Source organism: Triticum aestivum, chromosome 5B, assembly GCF_018294505.1.
Source record: "Triticum aestivum cultivar Chinese Spring chromosome 5B, IWGSC CS RefSeq v2.1, whole genome shotgun sequence".
NCBI classification, from domain to species: domain Eukaryota; kingdom Viridiplantae; phylum Streptophyta; class Magnoliopsida; order Poales; family Poaceae; genus Triticum; species Triticum aestivum.
Genome location: NC_057807.1, coordinates 331,239,134 through 331,256,593, shown reverse-complemented (window position 1 = coordinate 331,256,593; position 17,460 = coordinate 331,239,134). Strand labels below are relative to the sequence as shown.

The 17,460-nt window shown below is 45.5% G+C and overlaps 2 protein-coding genes and 1 non-coding gene across 6 annotated transcripts; 1 reads left to right on the top strand and 2 right to left on the bottom strand.

Annotated features, from left to right (window-relative positions):
- The first annotated feature begins 6,973 nt into the window (after positions 1 to 6,973).
- On the top strand, positions 6,974 to 10,204 carry LOC123111700 (purple acid phosphatase 23). Of its 3 annotated transcripts, XM_044532549.1 has the most exons (7): positions 6,975 to 7,900; positions 8,232 to 8,455; positions 8,664 to 8,854; positions 9,043 to 9,324; positions 9,402 to 9,544; positions 9,695 to 9,786; positions 9,937 to 10,203. In XM_044532549.1, coding segments are annotated over exons 1-7 (1,797 nt in total). In that variant the 5' UTR covers positions 6,975 to 7,037; the 3' UTR covers positions 9,939 to 10,203. The 3 variants fall into 3 exon arrangements, with proteins under 3 accessions (XP_044388483.1, XP_044388484.1, XP_044388485.1); XM_044532548.1 differs by having other exon boundaries at positions 6,974 to 7,900; positions 9,695 to 10,204; XM_044532550.1 differs by lacking the exon at positions 9,937 to 10,203 and having other exon boundaries at positions 9,690 to 9,749.
- Positions 10,205 to 10,267: 63 nt separating this feature from the next.
- TRNAY-GUA (transfer RNA tyrosine (anticodon GUA)) lies at positions 10,268 to 10,354 on the bottom strand. Its single transcript is given in 2 exon segments — positions 10,268 to 10,303; positions 10,318 to 10,354. It is a non-coding gene; the product is annotated as a tRNA-Tyr (tRNA).
- A 1,845-nt stretch (positions 10,355 to 12,199) lies between these two features.
- On the bottom strand, positions 12,200 to 17,346 carry LOC123111701 (nucleobase-ascorbate transporter 2). Of its 2 annotated transcripts, XM_044532552.1 has the most exons (14): positions 17,034 to 17,342; positions 16,620 to 16,897; positions 16,437 to 16,534; positions 16,148 to 16,324; positions 15,929 to 16,029; positions 15,405 to 15,480; positions 14,486 to 14,730; positions 14,308 to 14,404; positions 14,125 to 14,211; positions 13,890 to 13,948; positions 13,715 to 13,806; positions 13,559 to 13,636; positions 13,289 to 13,449; positions 12,200 to 12,788 (listed from the first exon to the last, which is right to left on the bottom strand). In XM_044532552.1, the coding sequence occupies exons 2-14, from the start codon at positions 16,711 to 16,713 to the stop codon at positions 12,576 to 12,578; spliced, it is 1,578 nt and encodes a 525-aa protein (XP_044388487.1). In that variant the 5' UTR covers positions 16,714 to 16,897; positions 17,034 to 17,342; the 3' UTR covers positions 12,200 to 12,575. The 2 variants fall into 2 exon arrangements, with proteins under 2 accessions (XP_044388487.1, XP_044388486.1); XM_044532551.1 differs by having other exon boundaries at positions 14,308 to 14,730; positions 17,034 to 17,346.
- Positions 17,347 to 17,460: the final 114 nt, after the last annotated feature.

Genomic DNA, 17,460 nt, shown 5'->3' with positions numbered 1-17,460 from the left:
TAAACCGGAGGAAGTGACCTGTTGGCCACTATGCCGGGTTGTGCGACGACCTTCATGTTGCTGTGTCTTCAAAGAAAATTCTGGATCCAAATGAGCAAGAGGATGTGACTGTTTTACTTTCCGAACTGCACGGCGAAGTTTTTGAACCGGAACATGATCTGAATCGGAGGAAAGGGAAGATTACCTCTACATGATCAGCACGGCTGGCTTCCGCATCATCCTGGTAATAGTCATTGTCAATAAGGTGTACGAAAAATGAACCAAGGGAGTCAAGTTCTACCTCTTGTTCCGAATCATCAACATCTTCGGGCGGATCAGAGGACTCTGTGGTTTTCTTCTTGGCTGGCCTCTTTGTGACCTTGCTCTTGGCACGAAGGGCCCTTGCCAGTTTGTCTTGAGCCTTGGCCGGTTTGTCTTGAGTTTTTCTCTTCCAGAATGGGTCTCTGGCCTGTAAAGATAAACAAAAGGTTGTCAGGAAAAAGTTAAAGAGTAGACGGATTACAAAAACAGAAGGATAATTTCTTACGGCTGGCGGTTTGTTGGAGGCATGAAAGGGGGCCTGTCCGGTCTTGCAACATTCCGAGATCGGTTCATCCAGCATCTCTTTACAGACTCAGTGACTTCCTCGTCAGTCATTGGTATGTTAGTGTGCCATTGAGGATCGTTGACATTTTCGGTATATTCATGCATTAAGCTGGGGCGGCGGCTTAAGGGCAGAATACCCCAGGAGACCCAGCAACGGACAAGATCAATGCGAGTCAAACCATTTGCTAGAAGAGCCCGGAGCTTAGCAAGCTGTGGTGCATAAGTTTGTCGTTCCTTGGCAGTAAGCCGCTGAGGTAGTGGATGTCCATTGCTGAGTTGGTGAGGGCGGTAACCCGGCAGAGGATTTTTATCACCAGGAGCGGTGTTCCGGCAATAGAACCATGTTTGATTCCAGTCTTTGGGGTGGCTGTGATGTTTGGCATGAGGAAAATCTACTTCTTTCCTCTTTTGAATCGACACCCCGCCAAGCTCGGTACTGGGGCCATTAGTGAATTCTGTACGGCGGTTTAAGTGGAAGAGATCTCTGAAAAGATCAACGGACGGTTCTTCTTGCAGATAAACTTCACAGAACACTTGGAAATTGCAAATATTGGACATAGAGTTTGGCCCAATATCTTGAGGGTGGAGCTGGAAACTAGCAAGTACATCCCGGAAAAACTTTAATCCAGGAGGACTAAAACCTCGGTCCAGATGCTCCATGAACACAACCACTTCTACATCTTGAGGTTCAGGAGGGCACTCCGGACCAGGGACTCGCCAATGAATGACATCCTTCTTGGCTAAAGCGCCGGTCAGAACATACCCAGTAAGCTGTTCTTCTTTGATCCGGGAAGGAACCCAATTGCAAGAAGAAAATTGTTTGGCCATTCTTTGCTGACAAACTGTAAAGGAAGTTCACATGACAGTTTATGGTTCAAGATTGACATACATAAACCGGTATCAAACCGGGAGATTTCAACAAAGATTATATACATGTTAAACCAGAAATTCATGTTCAGGTAATATTGGCGGTTTAAGTGAGGGCTAATGGTACCTGGCGGGTTATCAAATTTGAAAGGTTAAACCGCCTATAACAGAGGAAGCAGATCTGAAATCTACTAAGTGTTGCAGAAATAGGTTTCACAAGATGGTAAAATAATTTTGGATCTACCGTGGTTCAGTAAAGAAAATTTGCTGAAGCCCTAACAATGGCGACAGTGGAACAACAAGGAGCCAGATGAGATTTGTTGGTGATCTTAAAAGATACTATGCGGAGGCGAAATAAACTAAAAATCTCGGCCGCAGAAGAAACAGGTCAAGTTTGATCTAGATTCAATAAGGTAGCAAGGGAAAAGTAAAGAGCACGGACGAACACTGACAAACATGGCCGAGTACTGAAACCTTAATGCAGATCTAGGGTTGAGGGAGAAGAAAGCTTACTGTATTCACAGGAGTGGCGGAGGAGAATCGTGGATCTCTGGTGCGTTCAGGTTGATGCAGCGGCTAGGGATGAGGCAGAGCTTCAAGGTCGACGATGACGGCGGAGCTGTCGGGCTTGAGCGGTGAGAGGAAGAAGAAGAAGCGCGGAAGGGGAAAAGTGAAAGGACCCCGGAGCCTATTTATAACCTGAATGGATAAAGTAGGCGAGCGCGAGAATCAAGGAGCCGAAGCGGTAAAATGGGGCGCAGCTGTCACCTCGATCTTCGGAAGATAATTAATGAAGGGAATCTTTATAATCTTTTCATACAGAGATGACGTCATGATGATTTACTGCAATTTCAGAAGATGATGTCATGGCGGTTTACCAAAGTTTACAGGGAGAAGACATCATGGCGGTTTACGAGAACCGTAAGAAGATGTTCACAGAATTTTTCTAAGTCCTGAAGATTGACATGAACTGGTTCAAATCAACCTGGGGCCTAATGTTGGGGATATAACTACTGAGTGTAAACCGCCCAGGAGGGGCCGGTTCACGCTCAACTATACTGAAGCCCATGAAGACAAAGAAGATGGCGCTTTACGATAAAGCTTAGAGGCCCAGAGCCCAAAGGCGGATTAGGGCCCATAGTTGTAAACCGCCATAGTTGTATAACTTGTGTTGTAAGTTAGGAAGGGAGAGACCGAGCCGGACACTTGTATGAGCCGGCCTCGGGACTCTGTAAACCGGTCGGGTGTCAACCTGTGTATATATAGGGACGATCCGGCGGCGGTTCAGGGACAAGAAACAACAACTCGAGAGCCAGGCATAGCGTGTTTGCTCCCTAGCAATCGAAACTGCAGTAATTCCATCACAACTAGACGTAGGCTTTTACCTTCATCGTAAGGGGCCGAACTAGTATAAAACTCTCATGTCCTTTGTCCGGTTTAACCTCTCTAAGCTAACCCGTCGCGATGGCTCCACGACTAAGTCCTTTCACGAGGACATCTGACGTGATAATTCCACGACATATTCCAAAAATATTCCCCGTCCGTTTTTATCCCGTTTGGACTCCGTTTGATATGGGGTTTCTGCAAAACATAAAACATGCAACAAACAGGAACTGGCACTGGGCACTGGATCAATAGTTAGTCTCAAAAATAGTATAAAAAGTTGCCAAAAGTATGTAAAAGTTGTAGAATATTGGCATGGAATGATCAAAAATTATAGATACGACGGAGACGTATCAATGTTACCGGCGCAGGGCTTCGCCTAAGCACTATGATGGTATTATCGAGGTGTCTAACTGTGGAGGGGGCACCACACATGGTTAAGAGAAACTTGTGTGTTCTAGGGTGCCCCCTGCCCCCGTATATAAAGGAGGGAGGAGAGAGGCTGGCCCCCTAGGGGCGCGCCAAGTAGGACTTCCAAGTCCTAGTAGGAATCCCTTTCCTTTTCGGGGTAGGAGATAAGGAAAGAAGGAAAGAGAGAGGGAATAGGAAAGGGCAAGGGGGAGCCCCCCTTCCCCTAGTCCAATTCAGACACATGCAGGGGGCGCCACCTCCCATTTGGCATGCCTCCTCCTTTCCCGTATGGCCCAATAAGGCCCATTACTTCTCCCGATGAATTCTCGTAACTCCCCGGTACTCCAAAAAATACCCGAATCACTCGGAACCTTTCCGATTTCCGAATATTGCCTTCCAATATATGGATCTTTATCTCTCGACCATTTCGAGACTCCTCATCACGTCCATGATCTCATCCGGGACTCTGAACAAACTTCGGTCATCAAACCATATAACTCATAATACAAATCGTCATCGAATGTTAAGCGTGCGGACCCTACGGGTTTGAGAACTATGTAGGCATGACCGAGTCACATCTTCGGTCAATAACCAATAGCGTAACCTGGATGCTCATATTGGCTCCTACATATTCTACGAAGATCTTTATCGGTCAAACCTCATAACAATATACGTTGTTCCCTTTGTCATCGGTATGTTACTTGCTCGAGATTCGATCGTTGGTATCATCATACCTAGTTCAATCTCGTTACTGGCAGGTCTCTTTAATCCTTCCTTAATACTTCATCCCTCAACTAACTCATTAGTCACATTTCTTGCAAGGCTTATAGTGATGAGCATTACCGAGAGGGCCCAGAGATACCTCTCCAATACACGGAGTGACAAATCCTATTCTCGATCTATGCCAACCCAACAAACAACTTCGGAGACACCTGTAGAGCATCTTTATAATCACCCAATTATGTTGTGACGTTTGATAGCACACAAGGTGTTCCTCCGGTATTCGGGAGTTGCATAATCTCATAGTCTGAGGAACATGTATAAATCATGAAGAAAGCAGTAGCAATGCCACTATAACGATCATAATGCTAAGTTAACGGATGGGTCTTGTCCATCACATCATTCTCCTAATGATGTGATCCCGTTCATCAAATGACAACACATGTCTATGGTTAGGAAACATAAACATCTTTGCTTAACGAGCTAGTCTAGTAGAGGCATACTAGGGACACTATGTTTTGTCTATGTATTCACACATGTACTAAGTTTCCGGTTAATACAATTCTAGCATGAATAATAAACATTTATCATGATATAAGGAAATAAATAATAACTTTATTATTGCCTCTAGGGCATATTTCCTTCACTGCCCCGACTATCCCTCTAAATCCTCCACCTACTCTTCTTCTCCTGCACTGGCACCACCCCATTTACCACCATTCGAACTGTCAACTTTGACTCCCCTCCACTTGCAATGTTGTTGCCATGTCGTCTGCAACTCCTGGTCGGGGCCTCGTTGACGTCCCCACACCTCGCTAGCGTCGTCGTCCCCGACCTCTCCAAAAGTTGTTAACACAATTGGAGTTTTAGTTGTTGAAATGGCAAAACTGTCCATTATAAGAAAGCCCGACGCAAAAACTTGCGCGGATCTGCCTACTTCCCCACCGTCTGATCTACCACCCTCAAACGCAACCATCTCGTTCCCTTCTCGCCCCCGTGTTCCTTCCTTCTGAGTTTTTACCCACACATAATGTCTCTTAGCTGACAAATAGGAGGAGGTCAGCTTGCAGCAATGAGAGAAGCACTGTCGCATTGGTTCCACTGCTCTAAGCATCATCGTCAACGCCCGACATGGTCGCTTGCAGCACCAAGTTTTGTCGCTCGTAACTCCGTCGTCAGCGCCCTCATAGCTTGCCCACCATCGCCCTACCCCATCTAGCATTGATGTCCACCACTTGCAGCTTCGACATCGCCGCTCCACCACTTGCAGCTCCGACGTCACCGCCGTAGCAACCTACCCGTTGCCGCCCTAAACCAGGCTGCTATGGCGTACGTCGATCGTAGCTCTGATGGCGTTGCATGTGTGTCGTCGCCACAACCCATGTATCACCGATGTCCACCGCTTGCAGCACTGGCATCCACTGGTCACAACTTCGACATTACCATTGCAACAAAAAAAATAGAAAACAAGAAAACCAAGAGAAAACAACAAATAAACCAAAAAAATGTTCTAGTGGAAGACAGTTCAACATGGGACACGTGGTGGCGTTGGAGCGACTCTACAATGACATCTAGAAAGCCGATCAAAGATAACTTAATTAGTTGTCTGCGGGTTCCGTCAGTTGAAAAGAAGAGTATATATGGACCCCAATAATGTGTTGACGTTCCTTAGGAAGGTCATCCGAGCGAACTAATGTTTCCTAGTGAGGTAAGAACGAACAAACGTTTTCGTTCGCTCAAAAGAAATCCACTTCCAGTGAACAACTGCCATGCGAAAACAGATAAATTTGACATTCTATGTATACGGATTTGCCATGTTTTAAAATTAAAAAAACATATAATATAAAAAAATGTTAGAAAAATGTAATGTTCAGCAGAGTAATTGCCATGCGTTTCCAGGAATTTGTCATGATTGCAACATGAAAAATTGTCAGCCTATAAATTTCTATGAAAATTTACCATGCTCGGAATTTGTCATGGTACATCAATGAAACATGGTGAAAACTACATTGCGCTGAAAAAGATGTCATCATAAAACGTGTTTGCTCAGATTGCTATATTGGTCCGAGCGAACCAAGTAACCACATATATTTCACTAGAAAACGGAAACAATATACATTATGTCACCATAGGAGACACATATAGATGTCTTGCAATATCGCATCAAAGACTCCACAAGAAGTAAAACTAGAATTTCACTCCGGGAGAATCTTGTGCCACGTCGAAACGTCGTCCATCATCGTCTTCCGCAGTCGTCGAGGCAACATTGAAGAAGTAGGTAAGTTATCGTCATACCCAGATTTGAAGGAGCACCTTCACATACAAGGATGCTTTTTAAACCGATGAACCGGACTGCCGCAAGCGACAAGACTAAGGCTATGTGGCACGTCGGCCAGGGTTCTTCCCAGTGACCGCTAGATCCCAGCATCGTTAACTTCATCCGACATGGTTGAAGAAGAGAAACATCGCTGCTTGCCGCCACCCACGCACCCCACTGCAAGACACCAAACACAACTGCAACGGTCGATGGCAACGCCATCTGGGAGGGTGTCGTCCTTCGACCATTGGACACAAATCTCATCGGATCTGAAGACCGGCAAGAAGACTGAGCCACCTGCTCCTCAATGCCGTCCATTAAAACATCACCGAAATGAAAGAAGAGCTGAAGCAAAACTATTGTCCGCTACCACCGCTGAAGCGGCAGACGAAAAGGACTAGGAGCCACGGCGGCGCTGCTGTCGAGAGGGAAGGCAGAAGATCGCCTCTGTGGAGCGGTTTCCAAAGAGCGAATGAAGCGGTTCGGTATGCAGCGAACCATGTAGCTCGTTCAGAGGAAAGCCAACACTTTAAGATTCGCGCGCAAAATCCAACGTGACTGAGCGCGTTCACTTGAAAACGCCAAAAATCTGATATCACAATCATTAGCATTTGCATTTCGGTTGCGCTAAATGAATAGGAAAAATAAAGGCAAAGTATTCGAGGAATATCCAGCGAATTATCCGCTTCAGAAGATCCTCCTATCTTAGTACAGTCCCTAGGTGGCCGAATAGGACGCACTGGCTGCCAGTGCCATGGGCACCATGGCCACCAGCACCATCGCCGCCGGTACCCTCCACAGCCGCCATCTCCATTGCCGCATTCTCCTGCTACTGTTACCATACCTCACAATCGCGTTCCTACTCGTCGATGGCGGCGGCATTCCGACGACGCTGGACGGCCCGTTCACGCCAGCCACCCGCGCGTTCGACCGCTCGCTGCGGCAGGGCAGCGAGGACGTCCCGCTCTCCGACCCCCGCCTGGTCCCGCGCGCGCGCCCGCCGTCCCCAGAGCAGATCGCGCTCGCCGCCTCGGCCGACCCCTCCTCGCTCTGGGTCTCCTGGGTCACGGGCCGCGCCCAGGTCGGCTCCCACCTCACCCCTCTCGACCCCACCGCCATCCGCAGCGAGGTCTGGTACAGCGAGCGCCCCGCCTCCACCGACACCGTCGGCCACCCGCACGTGGCGAGGGGCTCGGCGGAGGTGTACAGTCAGCTCTACCCGTACCCGGGCCTCCTCAACTACACCTCCGGCGTCATTCACCACGTCCGACTCGTGGGCCTGACGCCGTCCACCCGCTACTACTACCGCTGCGGTGACAGCTCCCTCAAGGACGGCCTCAGCGACGAGCGCTCTTTCCGGACACTGCCCGCGCCGGCGCCGGACGCGTACCCTCGCCGCGTCGCGGTGGTTGGGGACCTTGGGCTCACCGGCAACTCCACCTCCACCGTCGACCACCTCGCCAGGAACGACCCGTCCATGATCTTGATGGTCGGCGACATGACGTATGCCAACCAGTACCGCACCACCGGCGGCAGAGGCGTCCCCTGCTTCTCCTGTTCCTTCCCAGATGCCCCGATTCGGGAGTCCTACCAGCCGCGATGGGACGGCTGGGGAAGGTAACTAAGTACATTCCTCTGAGCAATGACCGTTGTCAATTTCTTGCTGTGGATTTGTGGTGGCGCGGTGAACTGGTGATCTGAGTATTAAGATTTAATATCGTCAACTCAATTTTACCGCATGCGTGAGTCCTGTTCTTGGAAGCATGCAAGTACTTAGGAAATTAGAGTTTTTATTGTCACTAGGTGTGCACTCCACCAAGGGTCAGTGATGTGGCATGTAAACTTGTAAAGATTGAGATAGAGTAGAGCTTCAGCCTCACAGCTCCAACATGTCATGTTTCTTGTGAGTTGTGACCACATTTGTGAATGTGTGTATGGATTAATCCAGATTCATGGAGCCGCTTGCGTCGAGGGTGACAATGATGGTGACCGAAGGGAACCATGAGATTGAGCCGCAGGGGCACGGCGGAGCGGTGACCTTCGCCTCCTACTTGGCGCGCTTCGCTGTGCCGTCGGAGGAGTCTGGATCCAACACCAAGTTCTTCTACTCATTTAACGCGGGTGGTATTCACTTCATCATGCTTGGTGCCTACGTCGACTACAATCGCACAGGTAATATATGAACCGACTTGCCAACGTTTCATCTGGAATTCTAGATGGATGGCCTACCCTCTTGATAAGTTGTAAGATTTTGCCAACCACCTGTATTTACAAGTGCATGTTGATGCTGATAGTGTAGTAGTAACTAGTAACTAACATTAGGTAGTTCTCTCGCAAAAAAAAAAAAACTAACATTAGGTAGTTGCTTCATTGTGCATAGGAGCTCAGTACTCGTGGTTAGAGAAGGATCTGCAGAAAGTTGATCGACGAGTCACACCATGGGTTGTCGCTTCTTGGCACACGCCGTGGTATAACAGCTATTCCTCGCACTACCAGGAATTTGAGTGTATGAGGCAAGAAATGGAAGGACTCCTCTATCAACATGGGGTCGACATTGTCTTCTCAGGCCATGTAAGCACACACACTGTTTGGTAAATGCCTTGATTCAGACTGCATTCATTCGATTTCTGTGCTCTCTTTTCCTGCATCCAGATTAATCAATTGTACTCCCCTCGGTTCCTGCTATTAATTTGATTCAAGTCACTTACCTTTTTGGTGAAGCAAGTCTGGTTTATTTGATTCTACATTTGATTGCCAAGGTACACGCATACGAAAGGATGAACCGGGTGTTCAACTACACGTTGGACCCGTGCGGGCCGGTTTACATTACGATCGGGGATGGCGGTAACATTGAGAAAATCGACATTGATCATGCAGATGACCCTGGAAAGTGCCCCTCACCAGGTGACAACCAACCTGAATTTGGTGGAGTCTGCCATTTGAACTTCACTTCTGGTCCTGCCAAGGGGAAGTTTTGCTGGGAACGACAGCCGGAATGGAGCGCATTCAGGGAAAGCAGTTTCGGCCACGGTATTCTAGAGGTAATTAAATCACTTCACAGAAGGAAACGTGTCATGTGTATGTTCTTGTATCAGTCCTCACATCTGAGATCATGCAGGTTGTGAATTCGACATATGCCTTGTGGACATGGCACCGGAACCAGGATACATACGGAGAACACAGTGTGGGAGATCAGATCTACATAGTACGGGAACCCGATAAGTGCCTATTGCAGCCAAGGGGTGTAATTTCGCAAGACTGGTGATTTTGAATTCTATGTTCTTGAACAGCCCTTCTCAAAATAAGAAATCTATGTACCTCAGTTAGCTGCATGCTGTTATCTTGCAACTTGTGTTTATCACCAATGTAGATTCTCAATCCCTTTGTTCTCGTTTGTGACGCACAGGACAGTCCCTCGGTGGGATGCCCTTCTTCAACATTAAGTAGCACCTCAGGTGTTGAACAAGCTGCTAAAAATGGCCGTCTCCTTTGGACTACTACATGTATGATTTTGATCAGTACAGTTTTGAGGCGAAGCCTGTGCACCAGGCAAAATATATGGGCAGTGTGGTAGCTGCATGCTGTTATCTTGCAACTTGTGTTTATCACCAATGTAGATTCTCAATCCCTTTGTTCTCGTTTGTGACGCACAGGACAGTCCCTCGGTGGGATGCCCTTCTTCAACATTAAGTAGCACCTCAGGTGTTGAACAAGCTGCTAAAAATGGCCGTCTCCTTTGGACTACTACATGTATGATTTTGATCAGTACAGTTTTGAGGCGAAGCCTGTGCACCAGGCAAAATATATGGGCAGTGTGGTGGCGAGTTGACAGATTATATTCCTTATAGCAATGGGGTTGTACATGAAACAACATATTTGAAAGAAAATAACATCGAGAATGTTTTTTGGCGGCAATCACTGAGAATGTGTTGATACTTGTACAAAAAAAGAAGCAAAATATATATATAGAACAAAAAAGGATAATCCGACCTACCGGATTCGAACCAGTGACCTAAGGATTTAGCTGCAACATACTACAGTCCTCCGCTCTACCAACTGAGCTAAGATCGGGATGTGCATAATTTTATTAGCTAACCTACATATACGCAAAGACGCGTATTCACGAAAAGAAAGCTACATATACGCATACATTTATCTTTTTCCTCGCGTGGCGCTGGGAGCCCTCGAGAACTGCGACGCGGCTGAGACTATCCATAATGAGAGTAATACAGAGTAAGATCGATGCCACCTAAAAAAAATGATGTGACATCTAATATTAATGAAGAGAGAGACAAATTGAGTGGGGTAACATAACTAGTTACTCCCACTACGAGTAATACCATACCCCCTTCTTTTCGGTTTATAGGGCTTAATTTGAAAATCTATTCAACCATGGTAGATGATAAATGGTGAAATTAATTCCGTAGTTTGCAAAAGTATTTAATTAGTACTCTCATTTTTCTTAAAAATTTGTGTATACCGATGCATTAATTACACCACATGCATGCATGATCACTTCATGACCAAAACTTATACATGCATTGGTGAGTTTTTTCTTCATCCTTACATGCAGTGATTTATACCTTGAAATCTGAACATTTGATGGTAAGTAGTAGAATTGACACTTATAAAACAAAAAAAACAAACTTTTTAAGATGAGCCCTATAAACCGAAAAGGAGGGAGTACATATCAAGACAAGATGAGTCTACAACCTAATAAATAAAGTGTTGCATGACACCATATGTTACTCCCCACAATAGAGGTAGTAACATAGACTAGTGACATGCAAACATTACTGGTCTAAATTACTCCCTATTATGAGTAGTCTGATGGAGTTTTGGTTGCCGGAAATGGGGGCCTGGGTTCCCTAGGTGGTCGTTGTGCCATTGTGCTGTGTGGGTAGCCATGTGCGATGACGGGCCTTCATCATCTAATTTGGCGGTGGTGGCTCGAGGTCCGGTGGACAATGGTAGTGGTGAAGCGACGACAACAACAACAACAACATCAACAACGACACGAAGATGTGTAGGTGTGGAATGGGGTATGCGCTATGACTTGTGGTGTCCATGGAATTGCCGCCACGGCTTGGTGCTTTGCCGGCGCCGGCCTCAGTAATTTCCGGCGACGTTCGGCTCTTCGTGTTCTGTGATAGCCTTGTGCTCGTATATATATAGGTTTGACCACATAGTGATATCCGCGTGACCGCGTTAAGGATATGCACATGAGCGGCTACCTCTGGGAACGAACACAATGGAAAGGTTTGGATTTCAATTTCCCGTGCCCATGGTATGTTGGAGCTCTTCCGTGACGCCTTCTTCTGTGAAGTGGGGTGACAGCGACACACGGTGGCTTCGGCTTCGTGGCGCTCTTTTGAGCACTGAGTATCGAGCTCTAGGGTGAAAATTCTAGGTACGACCTTCGATGATTGCGCTTGGCAATGACAATGTTTTACCGATTGTGTCTTTGTTGAAGGCATTGTTTTGAAGTCTGCTCGGGCATACTATCCGGATGAAAACCCAATCCCTGACCTATGGTGGTTGGATCACGCGACGGGTGTATACTTTTACTTTTTACTTGTGTTGTTGGTTCTTCATCGAAAGTGTGCATGATGTATACAAACGATGTGTGGCGGTCTCAGGAGCAATTGAGTGAAATGAGTCATTGGTCCATTTACTCAATCCGATTGCATAGTTTAAAAAAATACTCAATCTGATTGCATACTTCAGGCCAATAACTCAGTAATGGTCAAATTTATCAAATAAGGCCATAACCGATTCACGAGGGAAAACCGGACCACATAGGTGCCACATCAACCTACCTTGACCGCTCGTAAACCGACTACCTCTTACAAGGGTCTTATTGCAACAGCGCCGACATGATCTGAGCAGCATATCACGGATGTGTGCCGACAAGGATTAATGACACATTTCAATTGGGGCCATGCTATAATTTTTGCTTGTTTGGAATGCCCTTTTCTACGGTGTGTTCAACTACAGCTAACAATGTGCCTCATTTGCCCGCTGCCCGCAAATGTTTCATGAGATCTTACATTGCACACAGCAAAAATTAGCATTAATTCATTGTCTACGGAAACAAATATCTATGTACAATCGGACAGCCCGAAGGGAACTTCCTCCATCCTACGCTAGTAAAACGGCATGCGGGTCTTATCATCTCTACTTCTCTTCTCCTCTTCTACTCTATCAGAATTCAGAAGCATGCCATATTGTGATGCAAAGGTTTCTTCATTTGGTACTCAGCTTGCAGTACCCGGACTTTGGAAGCTTCTGCTCAAGATGGTGGGAAGAACCTGTTGAGGTTGAAGGGCAGGGTGTAGAACTCTTCATTCCTGCTGTCCCCTCGGAACGTCCGGAACCGCTCCCACCATTGCATCCCCCTGTCCTTCGCCGCGTCTCTGACATCCAGCGTGTTGTCAAGGACTACAGCAATGATGAGAGCGACAGTCGGTGGGGATGCGAAGATGGTGTTGATGTAGTCATTGAACTGCATTGACGGTCAGGGATGATACAATTCAAACTCAACTTCAAAATGATGCAAAATAGGACTCTTGCATGGAGATGACAGACATTTTGATAACATTGACAGGCCATTATTGATGTATGAGTAGATTTGAACATGAACTTTCTGCAATGTGGTGTACAAGCTGTGATCGTCTTTTCTGTACTAAATTAGTATTACATACTACATATTAATTTCCTACTACCTCCGTCCCAATTTTTGCAGAACTGCAAAAACGTCTTATATTTTGGGACGGAGGAAGTAACATTTTACCAGCAATATGCCACAACATTTTACCACCAGTTAAGTTTGTGTTATTGTTTTGTGCCAGATACTAGATGGACATTTTTGCAGATGTCATTTCGAATTCAAATCTCGAGACAGTGGACTTGTTTTTTTCTTTTTGAAAAGGAGACAGTGGACTTGTGGGAGTCCATGCTAGTACAGTACAAATTAAGGGTGTGGGGGATAGTGAGGTTACGAACCCATCCAGCCTTCGTGTGCGCCGGGCCATTTTGAGCACCTGTCATATACCGAGAAAAGTACTCTGGTATCGATAAGCCAAGAAAGAGTGAAAAACCAACAATGAAGAGGTTGCGCATAGAGTTCATGTTGGTGAACTGCAGAAAGGATAGCCCCACCGCCGCTGGAGACACAACAAACGAGCAAAAATTATTTGTGCGAATTCAGATATTGGTAGAGAGCTCGGAAACTACAAAGGAGAACATCTTCACTTTTTCTGCTAGGATACTTACCAATAATGCCAAACATAACACAATATATGGCAGCAAATATTGTGAATGGAATGGAAGCAAAAAGTGCCCCGAATTTTCCTACAACATCGACATGTTCAGAACCCTGAAAAATCCAATGCAAATGAGTGCTCGTGGCTAAAGAGAAACCTTAATTACCTAGTATGGAGAAGAAGATCATGAAACCAGCAGAAATCTGTATCACTCTCCTGCTCCCAATCCTTGTAGACCCAAGAAGACCAACGTTCTCACTGCATTGCATCCAAATATTCTGCATAATATTAGGCATGCCACAACAGAACAATCTTAAGAGTGATAGCTCAGATGCACTCACACAGAAACAGTAGAGCCAGTTGCAGTGCCAAATAGCCCATCCAGTAGGGTACCTATTCCCTGAATGCACATGTTTCATTTCCTTTCAGAAAAAGCTCAGCAGTGATTACGGAGTAGTTGTACAGCCGTAAAAACAAATCATTAAAAATTATAGTTGATACTCAACTTCATGAGAACTACTAGACTTAACATATTGACAGAACTCCACAAGAGGCTAAGATAATGCAACTACTAACCTGCCACCCGATGCCTCTACTGAGGACATATGCTGGTGGGGGTGTTGCACTTGCCAACCGGGCAGCAGCCTTGAATGCGCCAGTTGACTGAAGAACTCAAATGGTTTCAACAAAATCAGGTGGATATAAAAATATTGAGAAAAACTTCGAGGAATCATGTATTTGACAAGTATGATATGGTACCTCTATTAGCGACACCATTACTGCGGCCATCATGCCGAATGCATGGTCTGCATTGAATGTTGGTGCTCCCCATTGCAAGGGGTATGGAATGCTTATCCTTATGAGAGTAAAAAAAAATGAACTGAGATATATCATATGGAAATGAATAAGTGGTGTGGAAGCCGGTTTATTTACAAACCATAATGCCGAAGAGATGAGGTTAGAACGGTCTGTCCTGCAACTGATCTGGGTGTGTAGTGCAGTGTGATGGTATGCACCACTTGCTGTTAGAATGTGGGCATAGACCCAGAGAAGAGCAATGCACACCAGCAGTGAGAACCTCTCCAAAATCGGAACATGCCGAACATGTACATGCTTGAGATATTGGGAAAGCACAACAAATATGATAAGCATCGGAAGGCCAATCTCCACACAGCTTGCAACCTGACAAAATATCCTTCCTGAATTAACTCAGTATAGGACAACATAAATCTCATGGTGCTAAATGTTTTTCTGAGAAAAAAAAGGCAAGCTAACAGAGTATGGAGATCTTGCCTGGGTAAATATGAACAATTAATAACTTTCTAAATGTAGAGGTAAACTAAGAAAATAAACATATTTTCAGTGACATTGAAGATTGGTCCAGGAACACTTTAAAATATACTAAAACAGAAAGAAATGATCTGGTACTAAGTGCAACTTACCATATGTAACAATAAATATTATCTATTGGATGGTGTTGCTAAAGTTCCAATCAATAAGAGATCCATGCTCCAAATAAACTTTCGTATACAAGTAAACAATACATAACTACATTATCAAACTAGCAAGGTAGGCCATGCAACCCAGAAAACGTTTAAAATGGTACTTCCTCCGTTCACAAATATAAGATGTTTTGGATATTTCAATATGGACTACATATGGACTGAAATGAGTGAACAAACACAGTAAAACGTGCCTATAACATCTGATTAACAAAAAAGTTAGACCATCTTATATTTGTGAACGGAGGGAGTAAAATATAAGTAGCTGGGGTCCCATTCTTCAGTGTGATGAGTTCCAAACATCAAAGTGAGTAGAGCTAAACAGAACAAAAGTAAGGCCATTAGAGCTTTTACCACCGGGAATCCTCTCTCGAAAAGGCCAAGCCCCACCAATGAAACCACTGGAACCATCCCAAGTGGGCTAAAGAACCTGCAACAAGCATATCATACTGTTAATGTTCTTATTCCTGTCTTCGATGCGAAGGTAGTTACCATGTTCCAACAGCTTTTGGATATTTTTGCCCACTCTTTGTTTAACACATCGGCATATTACGCTTTATCTAAAGTGACCCCCACTATTCAAACTGATGGGCACATAAAGTGGACGGATAACGGAGGGCCGGAGGGCCGGAGGGACCAGGATAGTAATAATAAAAAAAGCAACAACAAGTATCCGCAATTGCATATTTGGTCCAGTATATGAACACATGTTAACATGGCATGCTAATTATACTAAAGTTCAAGCAAATAATCTATCAGGTTCAGTATAAGATTTTAATATAGTAAGATTCTGACAAAAACCAAGAAATGAATGTTTGAACTTTTGGACTGAAAAACCTATCATCGTCAGTTAAAGGAGAAGTGAGAGTTTCTTGTACCTCGAACATATTGCCCACAGCTGGCTATAGCCAAGAATTATCTGAATGCTTGACGACACTATCAACGCACCCTGTGTCGCTCTCATTGTCTGCAGGAACCTCTGCAGATAGAACAAAAGGTAAACTGAAATGCATAACATGGATATTTGCATCACGTATTCGAGTTGCCATGATTCTTGTTACAAGACAGAAAATGTAGAAGAACATTTTAATACTTACGGTATGGCCATCGGCTATTTGTGCGAGCGATCGGTCATGGATTATGGAGAGGACTGGAACAAGATATGCATATGAGCCGCCAATGACAGTGGGAAGGCGAGTGCCAAATAGTGTCTGGAGCAGTGTCTTTATCCCAGTCACAAATAGCAGTGTCTGAACCACTTTTGCCTTGTCATGCTTTGGTAAACACACAAACAAGCACCATTTTTTCAGTCAAAATAATAGTATGTTGTACCAAATTAACCAAGGAGTGTAGCAAACATAAAAGAAAAGGGGAGAAAGTTCTCACATCATTTCCACCCATAAGAGGAACCAACATTGTGGGGATCATCACAGCAGTTCCCAGGGACAGTATGTAATGCTGAAAACCCAAACCAATTGCCTCTCCTGCGAGACCCACAAATATTCAGGGTAAGAAACACAGATCGATTGATCCAACATGCCAACACTTGAAGGAGGAGATGGCACAGACCCCAGGAAGGATTTGAGTCTATGCAGTACTCAAACCCCTGCAGCTGATCCATGGGCGGATGGTGGACCATCTCTTCCGGTTTCACTTCAGCCATTTCCCAATCGAACTGTTCCTCTGCTCAAGAAGAACAATCTTTGCGCTCGGTTGAATGAAAGGGGGGAAGGCAGCAAAGATGCCCAAGATTTCCTCGGGATGATTTCTAAACTGGAAATCAAGAGCAAGATGAAAAGTAGAGAGATCAAGGAAATCAAGGAATCCTGTCAAGCTCACAAACCAATCTGCAAAACGAACATCAATAATTTTGAGTTATCAAATTGCTAGATCAGTTCCACAAGAACAAGACTGAAAAAATAGTCTGTCACTCAAGATGCTCCTAAAGCAAAGCTTTGAGTGACAGAGCAAGCAATTGCATACCAGGTGCCCAAGGCGGAATAGATTGCTCCTAAACCAAGCTTGAGTGACGCCGAGAGGGATGGATGGATGGATGGATGCAAGAGAAGAGAGGTCGCTGGGATGGGGGGACAAATGTCAGTAGCCGCAATGGGAATTTCGGCGAGGACGACGAAAGCGAACAAAGGCGGTTCTGCTGCCTGCCTGCCTGCTGCGGGATATATCAAAGGGAAAAAGATGGAAAAGGTCAAAAGAGGCAGCCATAAAAAGGCGCAGAGCGAGTGCGAGGGATGAGTGGGCAAACTGCACTCCCTCGCTACGATACCAAGCATCGGTTTCTTTCGGGGCGTTCCCCTAGGGTTTAATGGCGGATTAGCCCGTTGTGATTTCTGGGACGAAAATGGCCTCGGATCAGAGGTTTTAAGGAGAAGAGGCGCGTTGGGGCGCGTGC